The sequence below is a fragment of the Mixophyes fleayi genome, chromosome 6 (genome assembly GCF_038048845.1).
Source record: "Mixophyes fleayi isolate aMixFle1 chromosome 6, aMixFle1.hap1, whole genome shotgun sequence".
Lineage (NCBI taxonomy): Eukaryota > Metazoa > Chordata > Amphibia > Anura > Limnodynastidae > Mixophyes > Mixophyes fleayi.
In genome coordinates, this window is record NC_134407.1 from 202,322,790 (window position 1) to 202,346,280 (window position 23,491).

General features: G+C 43.1%; 2 protein-coding genes across 5 annotated transcripts in view; both read left to right on the plus strand.

The window, feature by feature from the left end:
* LOC142095204 (E3 ubiquitin/ISG15 ligase TRIM25-like) overlaps nucleotides 1-15,696 on the plus strand; it is a 24,514-nt gene extending 8,818 nt beyond the window's left edge. Inside the window, exons 3-6 of the mRNA XM_075178078.1 lie at nucleotides 45-275; nucleotides 1,842-2,004; nucleotides 9,913-10,014; nucleotides 13,597-15,696. Coding sequence (XP_075034179.1) covers nucleotides 45-275; nucleotides 1,842-2,004; nucleotides 9,913-10,014; nucleotides 13,597-14,135 — 1,035 coding nt within the window. The 3' untranslated portion in view covers nucleotides 14,136-15,696. The remainder of the gene's footprint in view (nucleotides 1-44; nucleotides 276-1,841; nucleotides 2,005-9,912; nucleotides 10,015-13,596) is intronic.
* Nucleotides 15,697-17,917: 2,221 nt separating this feature from the next.
* RHOT1 (ras homolog family member T1) overlaps nucleotides 17,918-23,491 on the plus strand; it is a 34,850-nt gene continuing 29,276 nt past the window's right edge. For all 4 annotated transcript variants that reach the window (XM_075178080.1, XM_075178081.1, XM_075178083.1 and 1 more), the window contains exon 1: nucleotides 17,918-18,075. In XM_075178080.1, the coding sequence (XP_075034181.1) occupies nucleotides 18,039-18,075 (37 nt within the window). In that variant the 5' untranslated portion in view covers nucleotides 17,918-18,038. The remainder of the gene's footprint in view (nucleotides 18,076-23,491) is intronic.

Consider the following 23,491-nt stretch of genomic DNA (forward strand, 5'->3'; position numbering starts at 1 on the left):
CTGTGAGATCTTGTTCCACTACAGTTGTTTCCTTGTACTTTCAGATATTGATTAGCGATATAAAGGATAACCTCACCAGGGACTTCCGAGAGATGAGGGACTATTTAGAGAAGCAGGAAAGGGCCTCATTCTGGAGGATGAAGCAGGAACAGGATAATGTGCTAAAAGAGAAATCGGAGAGGATTCAGCATCTGATCGCTGACATAGATAATATGAAGAAGCTGAGGTTACGGATGGAAGATCTACTAGAGAATGACTGGATTGCAGTGCTGAAGGTTTGTCTGACGTATAATATTGTATAACACTAGGGCATTTCTGTCTGATCGGTGTGTGTGGAAGAGGTATCAGTACTGATTAATACGTGGGGAAGATTTATTAACCTATAGATATGATGTGACTGATTTAGTACATGAGGAAGAGGTATCAGATAGAGAATATAAATCATGCTTGCCGACTTTTGCAGCAAGCTGTCCGGGAGGGGAATCTTTCATGGTGGCATGGCCATACGAATTGCATCGTTAAGCCCCACCCACTGTTGATCTTTGACGATTCAGCCTGTCACAGCACGGGTGGGCCAGGGTGACACGAGTAGCCACGCCCCCACCAACTTCACCAACGAGGAGAGCTGGAGGCAGGAGGTTGCCCTGCTCTCCCGGGAGTCCGGGAGAACACCAAAAATCTGTGAGTCTCCCGAACATTCCGGGAGAGCAGGGCAACTATGATATAAATATGATGTGACAGGTATGAATCACTGTATGTTTTACTGGACATTTGGAGCAGGAGTCAAAATTAAGTGAAACAATAATGAAGTTTATTATTATTAACACGAATAGCAGAGCAATATTGCACAGCAAAATGTCCAGGATATGGGGGGGCTAAGCGCACGGGGCAACCTGCTTTTGGCCGTACACAATGTAAAGAGAGGAGGGCAGAGAATCCATTGAAACGGTAAGCAACCGGGATAAGGAATCTGAAAGATGCAGGAGAATGGAAACTGGTGGGACACTGTAACAAAAGGCTGGCTCAAGCTGGAGATCGGAACAACACTCTGTACATAGGCGCAAACAAGCAGTGACCACCAATAAAGAGAGCAAAAGGCAAGAATATAAATCAGGGAGGCATATGCAGGTGATTAGGTGAGAGAGGAGATTAACCCCCAACAGGTAGAAAGTTCACAACAGCAGCACCTCTGGCAGAACAGCGGAACTGCACGCACAAAAAAGGGCAGGACACAGTCCTAACAAAGAGTTATCAGATAGAGAATATAAATGTGATTTGACTGATTACTAGATGGGAAAGAAGTATCAGATAGAGAAAAGTCTAACAAACAAGAATAATACCAGGTTTGTAGAGAACTTCTATATATATTTCATTTAAATGTAACATGGGTTCTCAATGTAGTGATCATGTTGGTTGGTGACACAGAACACATGTAGATGACCTGTGACCTTTCTATGCTGAGCCATATGGAAACCCAAAAAAAAAAAAGGGACTCACCCTCATGAGCGTTTCACTCCATGTGGCTATATTGAGGATCTATTGGTCAATACAACCCATTAAAATTAGATTTCACATTGATTTTAAGCTTTAACTGCTGATTGTTGTAGGAAGCAGCATTTTATTTCATAAAGACAACATTTTGATATTACAGTATTAAGAGCTTGTTCATATAATTGCACTTTTCTTTTATTAGTTTCTATAGCATCATTCAAATATTTTCATTGAAAACCACTAATGGGAACGAGCCTTCTGTGAGACCATAGGAATCTGTCATTGTCTGTAGCTTGTCTTCATTTCACTGGTTTCTCTTAGTATGAATCATGTGTTCTTGACTTTTTCAGGACACTGGATCAGATGATAACTACACACTGACGTCTTCCACAAAGAGACAATACACGATTGACGAAAACAGGCTTGTGGACACAACCCATGCCATATCCCAAATTAAAAAGAGTCTCCTTTCTCACCCTCTGCTTGAGCAAGTCCCCTGTCCACCAAAACAAGGTGAGAATATCCCACAGGCCAGAACAAGCTGAGATCTAGATTTACAAATCTCCCTGACATTTCTGACTCATGTTGGCTATCGCTCCCTGGAAATTATAAAAGGGTTCAGCATTGCCGCTCCTCATTGGTTGTTGATCAGAATTCTGGATGGAGCAACACTGCATTCTTTCTGATACCCTGAGCCTTCCTAGCAGTGCCCCAGGTTGCATATTCCAAGGGGTCGTCTTCTTGTTTGTTTGTTTTTTGAATCAAGTAATTTTTATTGAAAAGTTTCAGACAAAAAACAAAACAAGTATTAGACAACAACAGACATAGTATAGCAAAATAAAACAAATGAACCAAAGCCGTTTCAGCGTATACAGTTACGTGTTGTAGGTACATTTGATTCAAGCAGAGTAGGTGGATACATGAATGAATGTAAGTAAACACACAGATGAGCTTCCCAGTAGGGTTGTCTGATACTTGAAATCCTGAGTACATATGGAGGACACTTCTAAAACTTGCTGTCAGCTCCCACGATGAAGGAGCAGCTAGAATTGGTTTAAACTGATATAGTGCGAGCAGAGCCGGATTAACAATAGGGCTAAAGGGGCTACAGCCCAGGGGCCTCGGGCAGCTGGGGGGCCCGTTGGCATTCATCGGGTCAGGGGCGTCCCTGGCTCCGACTGTTAGCTGGTGATGGAGAATGGCAGGCAGCTAACAGCAAATGTTATGCTGTTAGCTGCCTGCTGTCACTGTAGTACTTACGCGGCGCGCAGTAATCTCCTTACTGAAATCTTGTGAGAGTGAGACTATGAGTCATAGTCTCATTCTCATCATCATGATCATCACCATTTATTAATATTCGCACGAGATCTCCTCAGTAAGGAGATTACAGCGCGCCGCGGAAGCACTACAGGGAGTGGAACAACGGAAGGAGGTAAGCTCACGGGGTGGAGGGGGAAGGCAGTCTGTACGCTTAGCCCGGGGGCCTCCCTTCCCTTAATCCGGCCCTGAGAGCGAGTACCCGGGAGCCACAGCCATGGTGCATAGGGTAAAGGGGAGGAGGGCAAGTCAGGGTAAGCAAGCTCAATTAAGGTTTAGTTCAGACGTGCGTAGTTTATATTTTGAGGATTACCAAGGGGACCATATTATTTCATACTTTTGTCTTGCACGTCTCTGTACAAGACAAAAGACGTATACCTTACGTGATTCATGGTATCGTTCACCAGAGCTCTCCAATTGTGGAAATTCGGACTATCCACTGCCAGCCACATCCGGGCTATAATAACCTTGGCTAGGGTTGTGAGGGTAAAAATATATCCGTAACGAGTTTTAGAGAAACGATCATCCTGGGAGATACCAAATAAAGCGCCGCACGCACCGTATCACAAACACATGCTCACACCTTTGTCCAGAAAGCGTTCAAACTTGGGCGCACACACAAGTGCCAGAAGTTGCAATCTGCTGACCCACATTTGGGGCAGTCGGAGTCGCGTCTCCCAGTCCCAACCAGTTAACACGGAGTATGATAGACCCTATGCAATAGGTATAAATGGATTTGCTGAAAGCAAATACATGACGTGGCTTCTCTCTGACTTTTCAGGATATGGGACCATCCCCCCTTTAACAAGTCCTTCTGGCCTCATTGGTAGTGCAGCCTTCTTATCAGTTTTTAACGAGAAGGGGTTTGATGGAAAAGTGATTGCCAGGCTTCAGATCCCTGCAATGCCCCCATGAGAGCTGTACCCTTGCTTTATATTCAAGACTGACCTATGTGTGTCTTTAAATTCCTGTATAAGTTACTTTACTTTAATTCGTTTACCAAACTGAATATGAAAATATAAGATCTTTAAATGCATTATCTACTCATTCAGTAAAATACTAATGTCAAACACTACTCCTATGAGTTAGTGGAGGTATCCGTTTAGACTCTCTGCTTCCTCAACTTATTCCTCTCCCCACTTATACTGTGTGTCCCTCTGCTCATACAGCCAGGTATCCTGATAGACTCTCTATACTTATACTGTGTATCCCCCTGCTTATACAGCCAGGTATCCTGATAAACTCTCTGTACTTATACTGTGTAGCCCTCTGTTTATACAGCCAGGTATCCTGATAAACTCTCTGTACTTATACTGTGTATCCCTTTGCTTATACAGCCAGGTATCCTGATAAACTCTCTGTACTTATACTGTGTATCCCTTTGCTTATACAGCCAGGTATACTGTTAGACTCTCTGGTAGTGGAGATGATGTCAGATATCTGTGTGTGTTCACAGTTCTATGAGGTTGTTATAAACAGGGTACAGATCCAGTCTTCATTATTAGCCTAGAATTAGCCACAAACACTTGCTGCTGTGTACCATCTGTGATGTGGTTCTTACTCTCAAAGAGCGTCTCTGCTTGTAGTTGAGAACATGTGCAAATTGAAGTGGGACACATGGGCATTTCATATTGGTGAAGGCGTATTTGTGTTACACAGAGTGCATCTGAAAAGATCTGCCATATTCTCTAGATTTCGTCATAATAAATATTTTCCTATTGTCTCAGTGTTTGAAGACACCCTGGCGCTGCCTACTGAACCTTCAGCATCCGGTGCACAAGAGACTATGAGACTTCTAGAGAGAGCTCCAAGCAAACATCTGCAGTGTAAGTGTAACACCTACCTGTCTGAGTGTTTATGACTCCTTGTGGGGTATTCGGTTAGCTTCGATGCTTCACCAAACAGCTGTGCACTTTTCTGGGCACTACGGTACCCCAACATGATGGATGTTATATCGCAGTGGAGCACCCCCACGACCACTGCAGAGACACTTTGCGGCTAATTGAATACCTCCCTTGGGTATCTGCCTCTCTGGTCTAGGGCCCGCCACAGCACATTATATAACTTTACCAGCTTTGCCTCTGGTGTCTTGATATATGTTGTGATGGCCATATGTAACTTGGCATTCCCCATAGACTTCTGCATAGAACTTATTAACTGGTGCTCTTGAGATTCAGATGCTGTAATTTGGTGGGTTGTCAAATCACTCTGAAAGGTACAATGATTAGATACTCGGCGGAGGTCACTCACCAAACACCAATGCACCTCAATGGTCTGCTCACGGCACATCAAGGTCCTCTCCATATTTGGGAGCAGCCTCCGTACATTAAGAGGTGGAGACATTTCTAGGAGGGGAATTGTATGAATGTCATGTACCAATCCAAACTGCTACCCCTGTACCACCCCTACCACAATAAAAAAAAATAAAAAAAATCGCCATCCAGCGCCAACACTTGACAGCCTGAGCTGGTTTCCATTATAACAGGGACAGAAGTTCTTATGGACCTCTGTCCATTATACTAGGACCAGTCTTGTTAATTACCCTGGAAGCCTCAGAGGAAAAAGCAGCAGCCCTGCGCTTACCATAAGCAGATGGAAACTGTGTATACAGTCAGATATCCTGTTAGAGGCTTTCTACTTATACTGTGTGTCCCTCTGCTTATATAGCCAGGTATCCTGATAGACTCTCTGTACTTATACTGTGTATCCCTCTGCTTATACAGCCAGGTATCCTGATAGACTCTCTGTACTTATACTGTGTATCCCTCTGCTTATACAGCCAGGTATCCTGATACACTTTCTGTACTTGTACTATGTATCTCTCTGCTTATACAGCCAGTTATCCTGACTCTCTGGTGGTGGTGATGCCAGATTATCTACGTTCACACTTCTATGATGTTATTATAGACAGGGTACAGATCCAGACTGTCACGGTCGTCTGAATTTCTTGATCCGATTCGGGACCCTTGGGACTAGCTGGAGCAGGAGTGAAACAGAACTTAGCAGCCTGGATGAACTTCTTGCTCATGTTCGTGCTGATTGTAGAATATAGCAGGGGAATTAGCAGTCTGGAAATGTAGACAGGAACACTGCACTTGTAATGCAGTCAGGAACACTGCACTTAGGAGTGCAGACAGGATTACTGCACTTGTAATGCAGTCAGGAACACTGCACTTGTAATGCAGTCAGGAACACTGCACTTGTAATGCAGACAGGAACACTGGAGCCAAGAACTATCCTCTGGAGAGAAGTGTGTTGTTCTGGCAATGAACAGATCACAGCAGCAGGTTTAAATAGGATGTCCCAAACAACTATTGGCTGATCAGTTCATGTGATCACAGCTTCTGAATCTGGTTGGTTTGGAATGATCACCTGACTGCATCCAAGATGGCCGCGCCCATGCAGCAGGACAGACAGTATGTGTTTGTTTACAAATGAAGGTGTGGAGAACGGGAATGCTGCAGATGACCAGAAGGGACCCAGGTAGCCGTGATATGACAGCGGCGGATGAGGTAAGTGCGGCTAAGATCCCGATTTGTGACAGTACCCCCTCCCTTACGAGTGGCCACTGGACACTTAGATTGGGGCTTAGTTGGAAACTTGCGGTGAAATTTTTTGATGAGAGATGGAGCGTGAACATCAGAAGCTTTGATCCAGGCCCTCTCTTCTGGACCATAGCCTTTCCAGTCGACTAGATATTGTAAGGTTTTATGTCGAAACCGAGAGTCCAAGATCTCTTTAATTTCATATTCGTTACCATGTTCAGTCTGCACTTCAGGAGAAACCAGTTTGGGTGTATAAAACCGATTTAGCACCAGTGGCTTCAAGAGAGAGATATGGAAGGTGTTGGGTACCCTGAGGTAAGATGGTAGATGTAATTTGTAGGACACTGGATTGATGACTCGGGAGATGTTAAACGGTCCAATAAAGCGAGGAGCGAATTTCATAGATGGAACTCTGAGGCGTAGATTGCGAGTAGACAGCCAGACTCTGTCTCCGGGTTTCAAGCTTGGAATGGCTCGTCGCTTTTTGTCGGCCTGAATTTTGTAGCGTTGGGACGCTTTAAGTAGAGATTCCCGTACCTGGCGCCAGTGGCCTGAAAAATTCTTTAGGAAAATTTCAGAGGCAGGTACTGAGGCTGTAGGAAGTGGAGTAAACAAGGGTACCCTGGGGTGTAGGCCATAGACCGTATGAAATGGAGTGGAAGCAGAGGATTCGTGATAATGATTATTATGAGCAAATTCTGCCCAAGGAAGCAGATCTACCCAGTCGTCTTGAGAAGAGGATATGTACAAACGGAGAAATGTTTCTAGGTCTTGATTAACTCTTTCCGTTTGCCCGTTGGATTGGGGATGATAGGCCGAAGAGAAGTTTAGTTTGATCTGTAGTGCTTGGCACAAGGATCTCCAGAATTTTGCCACAAACTGAACTCCTCTATCTGAGACGATTTCTTCAGGACACCCATGCAAACGGAAGATCTCCTTTATAAATTGCTGAGCCAGGATAGGTGCTGATGGGAGTCCACGGAGAGGAACAAAATGCGCCATTTTAGAGAATCGGTCAACGATGACCCAGATGGTATTGAAATTATTAGAATTGGGCAAATCGGAAACAAAGTCCATAGAAATATGGGTCCAGGGTTTGGTGGGAATAGGCAGAGGCAAAAGTTTACCAGCTGAAGATTGTCTTGAACTTTTATGTTGGGCACAGCTGCCACATGCGGAAACAAATTGCTGAACATCCTGATGAAGCGTAGGCCACCAGTAGCTTCTCAATATGAAAGATTGAGTTTTGCGGATGCCAGCATGACCGGCAAATCTGGAACAATGTGCCCATTGGAGCAATGTGGAAGAACACGTTGTAAACAGGACCCGAAACAAGTTGGAGCCCACGCCAGGATTTGTGGAGTCGACCAGTCAATATGGGGGTTATGCGTTTGAAGCCATGGAAACCCGAGAACCACAGGGCTAGTGGCTTCTGGGATGACCAAAAAGGTAAGAGACTCGGAATGCAGAACTCCTATTTGGAGCGTCACTGGAGAAGTCTGATGCGTAATGGTACCCCCTGGAATACGGCTACCGTCAACCGCAGAGAGAAAGATGGTCACTGGAATTTTCTCTAGTGGAATGGCTAGTTCAGCAGCTAATCTGGCAGACATGAAATTCCCAGCTGCTCCAGAATCCAGCAGGGCTGAAATGTATTGGGAGCCTTGAGCGTGTTTCAGAGTGACTGGGATAATACAGTCCTTGCCTTGTGGGGAGCGAAGAGCCACTCCTAGGCTCACTTCCTCATCGTCAGCTAGGAGGTTGTGTTTACCCGGCTTACGAGGACAATGATGTAACAGATGTCCGGAACTGGCACAGTATAAGCAAAGTTTCTCTCTAACTCGCCGTTCTCGCTCGGTGGGTAAAAGACGTGCTTTGCCTAATTGCATGGGTCCTTCAGGGAAAGGAGACGGTACACGGACCCGTTGAATAGGGTGGAACTTGGGGTGTTTCAGCTTCCTCTTTTCTAGAGCTCTTTCTCTGAACCGAAGATCAACCCGATTGCAGGTGGTAATCAATTGGTCTAGCGTTGTAGGTAAGTCCCGAGACGCTAATACATCCTTAATGTGGTCAGACAGGCCCTGCCAGAAAACCGCAACAAGAGCATCGTTATTCCAAGATAGTTCAGAGGAAAGTGTTTGAAATTGAACGGCATATTGGCCCACAGACTGCTGCCCTTGCCGAAGGCGCAGAATATCTAAAGCGGCTGACGTTGTTCTTCCAGGCTCGTCGAATATTCTGCGGAAGGTTGACAGGAAGCTATCAATGTCAAATAAAATTGGGTCAGATTTTTCCCAGAGCGGTGATGCCCATGCCAGAGCTTGCCCTGATAGTAGCGAAACAATATAAGCAGTTTTGGTACGTGCAGTGGGGAAATTTCCGGGTTGTAATTCAAAGTGTATACTACACTGGTTGAGAAACCCGCGGCAATTCTTCGGATCGCCATTGTATTTAGCTGGCGTGGGAAGATGGAGTCTGGATGAAGTAAGTAGTGTAGCAGGTATTACTGGCTCAGGCGGAGTATGGGATGGTTGACTGCGGAATAACTGCAAGGTATCCATACGTGTAGAAACATCCTGCAGCAATCTCAAAATTTGCCCCTGGTTAGTTTCTTGTCTCTCAATGCGTTCAGCTAATATTTGGACAGAGTCCTCCCTCGGGGTATGTTCCCCTAGCGGATCCATTAGGCCAGAACAAACTGTCACGGTCGTCTGAATTTCTTGATCCGATTCGGGACCCTTGGGACTAGCTGGAGCAGGAGTGAAACAGAACTTAGCAGCCTGGATGAACTTCTTGCTCATGTTCGTGCTGATTGTAGAATATAGCAGGGGAATTAGCAGTCTGGAAATGTAGACAGGAACACTGCACTTGTAATGCAGTCAGGAACACTGCACTTAGGAGTGCAGACAGGATTACTGCACTTGTAATGCAGTCAGGAACACTGCACTTGTAATGCAGTCAGGAACACTGCACTTGTAATGCAGACAGGAACACTGGAGCCAAGAACTATCCTCTGGAGAGAAGTGTGTTGTTCTGGCAATGAACAGATCACAGCAGCAGGTTTAAATAGGATGTCCCAAACAACTATTGGCTGATCAGTTCATGTGATCACAGCTTCTGAATCTGGTTGGTTTGGAATGATCACCTGACTGCATCCAAGATGGCCGCGCCCATGCAGCAGGACAGACAGTATGTGTTTGTTTACAAATGAAGGTGTGGAGAACGGGAATGCTGCAGATGACCAGAAGGGACCCAGGTAGCCGTGATATGACAGCGGCGGATGAGGTAAGTGCGGCTAAGATCCCGATTTGTGACACAGACTTCATTATTGGCATACAATTACCCATCAACAATGGTTGCTGTGTACCTTCTGTGTTGTGGCCCTTACTCTCATAGAGCTTTTCTGCTTGTAGTTGAGAACATGTGGATATTGGAATGGGACAAATTTTAAAGGTATTTCATATTGATGAAAGCGTATTTGTGTTACACAGAGTGCATCTGGAAAGATCTGTCATATTCTCTAGTTTTCGTCATTAATAATATGTTCCTATTGTTTCAGTGTTTGAAGACACCCTGGCACTGCCTACGGAACCTTCAGCATCCTGTACACAGGAAGTGACTAGGAGACTTCCCAAGAGAGCTACAAGCAAACTTCTGCAGTGTAAGTGTAACACGTATCTGCCTGAGTGTGTATGACTCCTGGGGGGGGTATTCAGTTAGCATTGATGTTCCGACAAACATCGTGGCTGCGCACATTTCCAGGTAACATTTCCAAATGTAAATTGGTTTTCTCCATAGACTTCTGCATAGAACTAATTTACTTGTGCTCTTGAAATATAGATGCTGTAATTTGGAGGGTTCTGAAATCATTGTGAATGTTAGAATGATTATATATTCAGTGGAGGTCACTTGCAAAACACCAATGCACCTCAATGGTCTACTTACGGCACATCAAGGACTTCTCTACATTTGGGAGCAGCCTCTAACCGGTGGAAAAATTTCTAGGGGGTGTATTGTACAAATGTCACGTACCAGTCCATCCTGCTAGCTCTTTAGTACCAACCCTCAATTAAATACATATTTTATGTTTATCCTGATATACCATCTGGTTGAGCCTTTTTATGGCTTATATTAATAGTAAGAAGGGATACCAGGATTGCCTTGTGGCACTTTTCTGTGTGAAATGTTGTTTTACAAAGTGGCCCTCCCCGAAACATTATTATTATTATCGTAGATTTGTAAGGGGTCACATTGCTACACAGCAGGGAAAACAGGACATACATAAAACGGATATACAAAGTAGACAATACAAATGCAGACAATGAAAACAAAGGGTATGAAGGACCCTGCTCATTAGAGAGCTTACATTCTAAAGGGAAGAGGGCACAGCTGAAACAAGAGGAGCGAGTGTGGCTCAGAGTGGAGATTAGGATGGATGTAACGGTGCATCAGTGTGAGTATTGTTATCAGGGATAAGGTAAGCTCTAAAAAACAAAGATTATTTTTCAGAGAGCATCTAAAGATTTGACGGCTGTGGGAAAGTCTGATTGGCATGGTATGGAATCCCATAAGTGGGGAGCAGCAGGGAAATGTCTTATAGGCGCAAATGAGAGGTGGTTTCCAGAGACGAGTCAAGACGCAGGTCACAGCTAGATCTAAGAGGGTGGAAGGGAGAGTATTTTGATATGAGAATTGAGATGTATAAAGCGGTGGTGTTGAGGACTTTGTAGGTAAGGGTGAGTAATTTGAATTGGATTCTGGAGGACACAGGAAGCCAATGTAGGGATTTGCAAAGTGGTGCAGCAGATGTGGAGCGGTGCAGTAGTCTAGACGGGAGATGATGAGAGAATGGATAAGTGTTTTGGTAGCATGTTGAGTAAGAAAAGGGTGTATTCTGGCAATGTTTTCAACAGGACTGGTAGAGAGTCTGGATGTGAGGAGTAAAGAAGAGGGCAAAGTCAAGTGTGACACCAAGGCAGCAGACTTGGGAGACTGAGGAAATTGTGGTGTTATTGACAGTGAGGGAGGTCTGAGGGCAGATGGTGACTGGTAGAAGGGAAGATGATAAGCTCTGTTTTGAACATGTTGAGCTTTAGTTAGCGTTGGGACATCCATGTGGAGATAGCAGAAAGACAGTTGGTTACTCAAGATATTACAGAAGTGAAGAAGTCAGAGGAAGAGATATAGATTAATAGATGTAGGTGTCATCAGCATAGTGGTGGTACTGGAGTGCCCAAAGAGAAGAGGTGTACGATAAAAAAAGTAAAGGGCTAAAGACAGAGCCTTGTTGGACTCCAACAGATAGTGGGAGTTGAGAGGAGGATGTGTCAGAGATAGAAACACTAAAGGAGCAGTTCGATAGGTAGTAAGTGAACCAGGAAAGAACTGTGTCACAAAGGGTATATAGGAGATGAGGGTGATCAACAGTGTCAAAAGCAGCAGAGAGATTCTGGGGAATGTGTTTGGAGAAATGACCCTTAGACTTAGCAGTAAGTAGATCATTGATGACTTTTGTGAGAGCAGTTTCAGTGGAATTTTGGGGGTGGAAGCCTGATCGCAGAGAGTCGAGAATAGAATAAGAGGAGTGGAAGTGAGTAAGGCATTTGTAACCTAATCACTCAAGTTGTATGGAGGCAAGGGGAGGAGAAAAATAGGGTGGAAGTTGGAGAGGCTAGATCGAGAGAGGGTTTCTTTAGTATTGTGAAATGAGCGCATGTTCAAAGGAGGTTGGAAATGTGCCAGTGTAGAGAGACAGGTTGAAGAAGTGAACTAAAGGTGTAGAGGTGGGCATGTAGTGGAGGATAAAGAGCGGAGAGGTTGGGAGAGAATAAGGTCGAGAGGACAGGTTGAAGGGTGAGATGCAGAGACTTTGTCTTCAGTTACTGTGGTGGATTGGAGAGTGTAGATAAAGGTGGGTAGAGTGGGTAGAATTTGCCATAAGGAAATATTTTGCCAAATGGTGTCGATTTTGTCTTTTAAAGTAGATGGCAAAATCATGGGCAGTGAGTAAGGGGTAAGAGGTGCAGGTGGGCAGATAAGTGAGTTGAAGGTGGCAAAGAGGTGATATGGGTTAGAACTCTTGGTGGATATTAGAGAGTTGAAGAATGTTTGCTTGGCAATTGAAAGGACAGTGCCGTAAGATAAATTTATAGTGAAACAAATCTGAATAGGAAGAGATTTCCTACAGTGGTGTTCTGCGGTTCGGGAGCACTTTTGCAGGCTGTTTTGTGTGCCATGGTTTGGGTTTGGTTCGTCGGAGACTATGTGTGGTAGCTGTAACTGCATTGTCTTGGGTGGAAGTAAATAAATCTAAGCATTAGCTTCATACTTGGTATCCGTAGCTGAAGGTTGCAGGTGGACAACCAGACATAGTCTCCAGGTTTCCAATTGGGAACAGCAAGCCTGCTCTTATCACTGGACCTCTTGTATTGAGAGGAAGATTTGTTTAAACCCTTGTTTACTTGAGCCCAGATGGCTGAATAATTCAGAAACAGAGAATCCACCACTGGTACATCGCAGTATGGAATCTGGGGTAGGGTAGGTATCTCATGGTGACAGCCGTTAAGTACAAAGAAAGGAGAGTTTCCACCCCTCATGGCACGGATTGCTGTGGGCGAATTCCGTACACGTAAATAAATCCACCCAGTTGTTTTGGCAGAAAGTAGTTCTTTCCGTTAAGCATTTGGATTGAGGGTGGTAGGCAGAAGAAGAGTTGAGTTTGATGCCAAAAATGTTAGAAAAGGTCCTCCAAAATTTAGATATAAACGGATTTCCCCGATCGGATACAATCTCCTGAGGACATTCATGCAGATGGAAGATTTACTTAACAAAACTAAGGTAAAAGTGGAGAGAAGACCTCTGAGGGGTACAAAACGAGCGTCTCTGGAAAAGCAATCTATGATGGCCCATACATCATTGTGCACCTACATCCTAAAGGTGCACAATGGAGAGATGTTAATGAATGTGTATTAGCTGGGGAGAGATGAGATGAGAGAGTGGAAAGGAACAATTGATCCAGTTGTGCATATCAGCCACGATATAGGCTCATTTGTGTTAATCTATGCACAAAGGCTCAGAAGTTATAAGTGTTTTGCGGAGCTGCCACTTTCCCCTTAGTAAGTCCTCTCCGCTGTGTGCATATGAGTTTGCTTGCTATTTTTTGTTATTTCCAGTGAAAGAGGCAGTCACATTAAACAAAATTTTAATAAAGAGTATTTTCATAACAAATTTATTAATTTTTCAGGTGCCACCAGTGTGTCTTTTGACCCAGAGACAGTCAGCTGTCGCCTGTGTCTTTCACAGGACTTGAAGACGGTAACAGTGACGGGTAAGAATCAGTCTTACCAAAAAAATGGGCGCAGGTTCACGGTCAGTCAGGTCCTCTGCTCTGAAGGATTCTCTACAGAATGCAACTACTGGGAGGTCAGCACAAATGACAGCAACGGATGGAGCATTGGAGCTGCAGCATTCGAGATTGGGAGTCAAGGACAACTTGGCCGAAACAACTTGTCCTGGTGTGTGGAATGGAGGAAGGAACGATTATCTGTGTGGCATAACGGAGACGAGATCCAGATATTTGAACCCAAACCTTCTGTGGTGGGTGTGCTTCTTGATTGTGGAGAAAAGGTCATCTCATTTTATTCCATTACAGCAGAGAGTGAGCTACTCCTTCACTCCTACCCGCTCCATTTCCAGTCGAGGATATTCCCCGCAGTTTGGTTATATGGTCTAAATTCAGGGAATTCATTGAAAATATGTGATATACAAAGGGCAACTGAATGATCCCTATGTCATTTTCTCTCCAACAAGGGCTGGCTTGTCCAGGGAGCAGAGAGTCGTCTGTCCCCTGGGCTGGTCACATAGTGTTCTACTTTGGGCTAGGTCACTGGGCTACCTACATTTCCCCCCTCAGGCTAAAATTTGCCAACCAGCCGCTGCTCTCCACATCACTTCTAGAACATTTTACAGTATATTATGGGTTCCTGACAGGTGACGTTGTCCGTGTAGCCCTTTCTGTATGCCAGGGTGACCCGGAGATCCTCCTAGAAAATAATGTCATTAATATAATGTGTGCAGCAGATCTGATTTTGGGCACCAACTACCAGTCACCTCGTCCATGGATGTGTTGCTGATTATGACCTACAGGAGTAAGAAGTAGAACAGTGAATAAATTAAAACTATTAAGAGTATAATTTTTTTTTTTTTTTTTAAATCAAATTGTTGTACAAAAAAAAATCAACCCTTTTTAGTATTGATACGGTATTGATTGATTTTGCATTATTGATTCATGTAGAGGAAGAAAGTCTAAATAAAGACACTAAAGATTATTTATATACTGCAAAATCTGTACACCCACAGTGATATTATTTTTGTGTGTGTGTAAGTGCGTCAACTTGTCCACCAAGTGTATACCAAAGGTACAAGCCCACTTCAGTCTTTAATAATATGGCACCTAGTTGAGGATGAGCGGAGTGTTGCGTCCATACTGTCGTTATTAATAAAGATTTTCCAATGCAATCGCTGTGGTTCCAAAGCACAAAAGGTTTTATTAGCAAAGCATAAAAAGGCAAAGTTTGGTATACATTTGGCACTGTGACGAAACGAGTTTGATAACACCATAACCAGCATGTCCCTCATTTCTCACAATATGTGGATTATAGCATGTACTTTTTATAGCCCTTGCTTTTGTTCCCCAGCTCAACAAAGTACAACTGCAGTGTTTAATTACATGGGGATAAGTGGACATTGTAACTCATTGTAAATATGTATATTGTTTATTTTATCTTGTTGATATGGCATGGACGTTGTTATTCATTGTCCTTAAAGTGAAGCCACGTGGGTTATGGGTAGAGATCAGGCTGCAAGATACTGGTGAGGGGGAGGCTAATTAGTATCCATTGTTCTCACAAGACTACTCCAGACATGTGGTCTACAATCTAACAGAGGAGTTTCTGTGGAAGTACAACTCATCTCCACTCCCCTCTCCAACCCCCTAGTCCAGGACTCACCAATGTTTAACAAGGAGAGACCCAGGGGTTGGCCCAGGGAGGGGAAAAGACTGTGGAAGTTTGACCCTAGATATAAGGAGCCACTCCAGGGGAGGGGGGGTGATGTTCATTCTGGGAATTGATGGCTGGGAGCTGCAGGGTGGCTGGTGGCTCTACCAGTGGAATACATTGGCAGATCCATGGGTCGTCAGGTCTGACAGCCAGGTGACTGTAACTCCTTAAGCTAGTGGGATAAGGGAAAGATGATGTGGTAAACCTGGCATTTATTTACTGTGTATACATAATATTCTAGTTATTGTTTTTGTTACAATAAATGCACTGTTGTACTTGTCTAACTACATTTGCCTGAGTGACTAATAAGAACCTTAAAAGGTACTGGGTAGGCTTCCCTGGCCTAGGAAGGCACCCGTGGGTGGCCAGCCAGAGTGAAGTTGGTAGAATTGGGCCAGAAAACCGGTATCTTCACAGGCACCAACTCAAGCTTCAATTAGAATGCTCTGGTCTCCAAAAACCAGAGCTCACATTTAGACACAGTACAGTTGTAAATGAAATGACATCACAGTGACACACAGTTATAATTGAGGCCTTCATTCAGTGCACTCTCAGATACTCGACCTGGCATTGGTGGATTTCGCTGGTCATTGTTCTCTGGAATGCCAGGTGTTCTTACTTCAGATTCCTGCCTCTAGACTTGTTTAAACTGGTTCTTAATGATCCTTGAGTGCTTGCTATTTAGGTGTACAAAAATTATATTATTTGTAACTAGCGTACACTAAGTGCAAACACTACATAAATAGCTCCGGAAGCGTTCTCATTAAATTGTAAGCAGAGTGATACCAAACACAATATAATTCGGATGTTGGAAACGGGGGCAGATTGGGAAATGAAACCCTGAAATTGGCTTCATGTGGGCGGGACCAAGTCAACTATAGGCGGGGTTAGCACAGCATTATCATAGCTATACAAGGAGGAGCCTGTCACATCCCTGTGAACGCCACAAAATACAGAGGGCATCCTAGTGGCCCACGCCACACAATACAGAGGGCATCGTAGTGGTCCATGCCACACAGAGGGTAAGCCAGGTGGCCATTAAATAAAGAGCCAGAGAAAAAGGTCAACACAGAAAAATGTACACTCAGAGCACAAGTACTTTTTTCTACTGGATGCTTAAAACTTGATACAGATAAAATTGCAGCTACTGATCGGGAGATCACATGGGAAAAAAAAAATCAACATATTACGGGTATTTTGTCACCATATTGCTTTTTGTAAAGAAAACCTCTGACTTTCTATGGGGATCTCAGCAGGATGAGGCATTGTTTTTTTTTTTTTTTTAACTGTAACCTTTGAAAAACACATTGACATCCAATGTACTTGATAAACTAAAGCAATATATGTTATGCATAGAATTCCAGTACAGTTTGTATGATTACCCAATGTCTATGATTTGCACACAATTTCTGGCCTTATCAATCTGCAGTCCAATGGCAAGCATTTGTTCTCAAAGGCCAAGCAGAGAAGATCACTTCATAGCCATAGTGGAATTAAGAAATACAGCTAATCCATACTTACCTACTTTCTTCAGCTCCCTTCCGGGAGCCAGCCAGTGGAGGTGGGCGTGAGGGGGCGGGACGTCCGAAATCGCGTCATTTCGGCTCCGCCCCCTGTGATGTCATGACGCAAATCGCGTCATTTGACAGCGGGGCCAAACGCCGCGATTCACCGGGAATCTAATTCTGCCCACTTCACTAGGAAGTGGGGCACTTCCTAGTAAAGTGGGCAGAATTCGGGAGATTGCCACACTCACCCGGGAGTCCGGGAGACTCTCGCAAAATGCGGGAGTCTCCCGGACATTCCGGGAGAGTTGGCAAGTATGAGCTAATCACACTCTCTGCTACCAATTACAGCTAGAAGGAATTCTATTATTCACATCCTACAATGTCATACACACAATCCATATATCTACACATACACACAATGCCATATACCCCCCTCCACCCACACAATGACATATATCCACAAACACAATGCCATATACCTACACACACTATGCCATATATCCGCACACAAAAACAATGCAAAATACCTACACACACACACTTTCATAAACCTACACACACACATATTAAAAAAAAAGAAAGTGCTCTAGTAAAAGTATGCCTTCCCCAAAGTTTTCTGGCAAAGTCACATTTATATAGAATATTGTAAAACTTGCTGGTGTTCAGTTAGGGTTTGCAATCTATGTTCCAGTTCCCAATTGTCCCCTAAACCTAGGGATGAATGAATCCCTGAGATGAAAGACCTCTTCATCAATCGATTCCCATAAAGCCTGACTTTCAGTACCCTTGGGACTTAAATCTCTTTTAAAATATTGGTAAACCACCTTCAGCAGCCAGGCTCCCCCAGCTTGCAGCAGAGATGGGGGATCTCGCACATAACACCAGCCGGCGGCCACACGGCGGCGGCACGGGTGCTCTCCCGCACATGCGCAGTGTCACTCTGTCAGGAGCAGTCGTGCCCCCGCCCCGCCTCCCTAGGACGTCAGGCTTCGCGTTCCGCTCTCTCTTGACTCCAACGGGCTCCCGTCCTCAGCCTCCTCAGTGCGGGTCGCGCTGCGAGGTAACTCCGGGGTCCCGACCGGTGGAACAGGCCGCGGGGCCTCCAAACAGCCCACAGCATGAAGAAGGACGTGAGGATCCTGCTGGTGGGAGAACGTGAGTCCCAGTCTCATGTTTTATTATCCCTTGTCTGTGTGACCTGTCCTATACTTATTATATATCATGTCTGTGGGTGACCTGTCATATACTTATTATATCTCATGTCTCTGTGGGTGACCTGTTATATACTTATTATATCTCATGTCTGTGGATGACCTGTCATATACTTATTATATCTCATGTCTGTGTGACCTGTCATATACTTATTATATTTCCTGTCTGTGGGTGACCTGTCATATACTTATTATATCTCATGTCTGTGGGTGACCTGTCATATACTTATTATAGCTCATGTCTGTGGATGACCTGTCATATACTTATTATATCTCATGTCTGTGGGTGACCTGTCATATACTTATTATATCTCATGTCTGTGTGACCTGTCATATACTTATTATATCTCATGTCTGTGGGTGACCTGTAATATACTTATTATATCTCATGTCTGTGGGTGACCTGTCATATACTTATTATATCTCATGTCTGTGTGACCTGTCATATACTTATTATATCTCATGTCTGTGGGTGACCTGTCATATACTTATTATATCTCATGTCTGTGGGTGACCTGTCATATACTTATATATCATGTCTATGGGTGACCTGTCATATACTTATTATATCTCCTGTCTGTGGGTGACCTGTCATATACTTATTATATCTCATGTCTGTGTGACCTGTCATATACTTATTATATCTCATGTCTGTGGGTGACCTGTCATATACTTATTATACCTCATGTCTGTGTGACCTGTCATATACTTATTATATATCATGTCTGTGTGACCTGTTATATACTTATTATATATCATGTCTGTGTGACCTGTCCTATACTTATTATATCTCATGTCTGTGTGACCTGTCATATACTTATTATATATCCTGTCTGTGGGTGACCTGTCATATACTTATTATATCTCATGTCTGTGGGTGACCTATCATATACTTATTATATCTCATGTCTGTGGGTGACCTGTCATATACTTATTATATCTCATGTCTGTGGGGGACCCGTCATATACTTATTATATCTCATGTCTGTGGGGGACCTGTCATATACTTATTATATCTCATGTCTGTGGGTGACCTGTCATATACTTATTATATCTCATGTCTGTGGGTGACCCGTCATATACTTATTATATCTCATGTCTGTGGGTGACCTGTCAAATACTTATTATATCTCATGTCTGTGGGGGACCCGTCATATACTTATTATTTCTCATGTCTGTGGGTGACCTGTCATATACTTATTATATCTCATGTCTGTGGGTGACCCGTCATATACTTATTATATCTCATGTCTGTGTGACCTGTCATATACTTATTATATTTCCTGTCTGTGGGTGACCTGTCATATACTTATTATATCTCATGTCTGTGGGTGACCTGTCATATACTTATTATAGCTCATGTCTGTGGATGACCTGTCATATACTTATTATATCTCATGTCTGTGGGTGACCTGTCATATACTTATTATATCTCATGTCTGTGTGACCTGTCATATACTTATTATATCTCATGTCTGTGTGACCTGTCATATACTTATTATATCTCATGTCTGTGGGTGACCTGTAATATACTTATTATATCTCATGTCTGTGGGTGACCTGTCATATACTTATTATATCTCATGTCTGTGTGACCTGTCATATACTTATTATATCTCATGTCTGTGGGTGACCTGTCATATACTTATTATATCTCATGTCTGTGGGTGACCTGTCATATACTTATATATCATGTCTATGGGTGACCTGTCATATACTTATTATATCTCCTGTCTGTGGGTGACCTGTCATATACTTATTATATCTCATGTCTGTGTGACCTGTCATATACTTATTATATCTCATGTCTGTGGGTGACCTGTCATATACTTATTATACCTCATGTCTGTGTGACCTGTCATATACTTATTATATATCATGTCTGTGTGACCTGTTATATACTTATTATATATCATGTCTGTGTGACCTGTCCTATACTTATTATATCTCATGTCTGTGTGACCTGTCATATACTTATTATATATCCTGTCTGTGGGTGACCTGTCATATACTTATTATATCTCATGTCTGTGGGTGACCTATCATATACTTATTATATCTCATGTCTGTGGGTGACCTGTCATATACTTATTATATCTCATGTCTGTGGGGGACCCGTCATATACTTATTATATCTCATGTCTGTGGGGGACCTGTCATATACTTATTATATCTCATGTCTGTGGGTGACCTGTCATATACTTATTATATCTCATGTCTGTGGGTGACCCGTCATATACTTATTATATCTCATGTCTGTGGGTGACCTGTCAAATACTTATTATATCTCATGTCTGTGGGGGACCCGTCATATACTTATTATTTCTCATGTCTGTGGGTGACCTGTCATATACTTATTATATCTCATGTCTGTGGGTGACCCGTCATATACTTATTATATCTCATGTCTGTGGGTGACCCGTCATATACTTATTACAGCCCATCAGGGCTGTAACTAGGGCTGTGGGGCGAAAGTTTTCCATCTTGCCCCAGAAGCTAAAATTTTAAGTTACGGCTGTGCATCCCACGTCTGCGTTGGGACCTGTCATACGCCACTGTACATTTTGGGGCTCATGTCGAAATTAGGCAGGAAAAGATGCATATATGAGAAAACACATTTATGAGCATATATTCAGTTGGACTCATCCAGCTGTACATCACTAGTACGTGCCAGATGTATGACTGGAGTAACACGTGTATACTTGCATCCCACCATACCGTAGAGTTGTGGCTTGGCAGTGTTCGTAGTAAATGTTAGTTTTCTTTGCCCTATTTGTACGCAATATAATAATGTAATGAATTGTCATACACACAAGAGATACTAGCATTGGTATTAATAAATGTGCACATTCCATATAAAATAGAATTAAATGCAAACATCTGTCGTTTTCTCTTTTACAATCAAATGGAAATCTTCTTTCCTGCTGTTGTCCAAATGGAATTATCAGTTAAGTCCTGTGAATAGACTTCCATGCCTATTATCCCCTACACTATTGAACAAGGTAGAAGAGCCCATCCACTTCAAGGTTCACTGTGCGCTCAGAGATGCTCGTCTGCATACTACTGCTGTAACACATGGTTATATGAGTTACTGTCACCTTCCCGTCAGCTTTTACCAGTCTGGTCATTCTGAGATGCTCAAATCACCCTGTCTGCCACCAACAATCATTCCATGGTTAATGTCACTTAGATCACATTTGTTCCCTATTCTGTTGTTTGATCTGAACAACTCAACCTCTTCACCACGTCTGCGTGCATTGAGTTGCAGCCACATGATTGGCTGATATTCACATTAACAAACTGGTGATCAGTCTAGTACTCTGTAGAGAGACATTGAATTGCAGATATCCCTGGAACTTAAATGTGAGTTGCGTTACTAAATGTATGCATTATACATTTATTATATTTATATTTAGAGCCCTTTTTGTTTTCCTTGGTGCAATGCGTTCAATGGTATCAGACTTGTTTTCTGATATGTTTGTGTCTACAGTAATAAAACCCAGTTGTAAACATCTTCGTGAATGCAGTTGGTCCAGATAGGGCCAATAACTGGAAGGTGGTAAAGTCTCAGGGTGTCGGTGGTGCCAACCTGTGGGCTGAAGTAACTTATGTGGGAATGATTCACATTGGTGTCTGTTGCTTTTATGTAAAAATTGCTTTTTGTTCCATTTCAACGCATTCATAGCGTGATGAGATAGGGGTGGGGGTTCAGCAGGCTTATCCCCCTCCTCTCCATAACTTCCAAACTGTGGGCCTGATTCATTAAGGATCTTAAATAATGAGGTATTTTATTTCAGTCTCCTGGACAAAACCATGTTACAATGCAAGGGGTGCAAACTAGTTTTCTGTTTTGCACATAAGTTAAATACTGACTGTTTTTTCATGTAGGACACAAATACTTGATAGCTTATTTGTACACTGAAATTTAAAATTGATATTTGTGTGCTACATGAAAAAACAGTCGGTATTTAACTTGTGTGCAAAACAGAAAACTAGTTTGCACCCCTTGCATTGTAACATGGTTTTGTCCAGGAGACTGAAATAAAATACCTCATTATTTAAGATCCTTAATGAATCAGGCCCTGTGTTTACTACTGCTCGATCTATGTGTGCCATGTATGCATGGGCTCATAACAGTAACATTATCCTTATTATTGGAGTCTTGTCATGCAGCAATTGTATTGAAATAATGCCATTTTATAAGAGAGAGTCTACATGCAATTCCATGTTAATTATCCTTTGTTTTAGACAGCAGGGGAAGTGTTGTCAATAAGCACATTCCAAAGGTGGGGGGGTCTTAGCTGAGGACTTGGTAGGGTTACACTCGGCCTCAGGGTAAGAGAGGGGGTTTTGAGACACAGGGAGACGTGCAGCAGGACATTGCTGACTAGGAGTCTACTCATGTTGGATTGGTCCAGGGTTATTCCTGTGTGGACATTGCAGCTTTCTTACCTAGCAAATTAGGGAAGACATCGAACTCTGTCCCTACCATGTGGGTAGAGGAGTGAAGACTGGCTCAGCAGCCGGGATTGTGCATCAAAGTGACTGAGCCAAAGATGTTATAGACATAGTTTGCAGTCTGGTGAACCCCCTGGTATTGTTGCATTTTTTGCTATTATTGTGTGCTATATGTTTTTATATATAAAAAAAGGTGAGTCTTTCACCCACTATTTGCCTAAGTGATTTATTTAACCCACTTTGGGTACTATTACCCTGTTATCCTCACATGCTCTATGTCCCCAATCCGTTGATCTGTGTCGGAGGACATATGTAAATAGCCACTAGGGATTAATACGAGCGATTTCACCAGTGTTAAAGTTGAATGGGCCATGGACATGAATGTAGCTGCTTGGCACTTGTAGTAGAGATTCAATAATTATGTGTTAATTTTTTTTCCTTACTGCCAGCCAATCACATAATGGCTAGCATAGAAACACCACTTGTTATTGGCTGAGTGGCTAAGGGAATCCCTGGTCAACAAATTCTTCTCTCATTCTGTAACAGTGCTTGGGATTCTCTTGGATTAAAAGATCATTTAATTTGGATTTCCCCTTGGATTTAAAAGTGGATCTAATTTAGATTTTGTTTTTTGTGCAAAACTTATACATTAATGCATGTTTTGTATTGTTAAAAGTGCAACATTTGAAAGTGCGGCAAGGAAAGACATTAAAAAATCCTTACTAAACCACGTGTATTTTTTTTTTGGGTGGGGTATCCATTTACTATTTGTGAATGATTGTGTCCTTTGTGAAATGATATCAATGTTTAATGATACATTATAGCAGAGGAGCTTGAGCTGTGGGTTAGGACCCCAAGTGGGGGTCCAGGATATGTTTTTGGGGTCCCCTAATTGTCAGAAT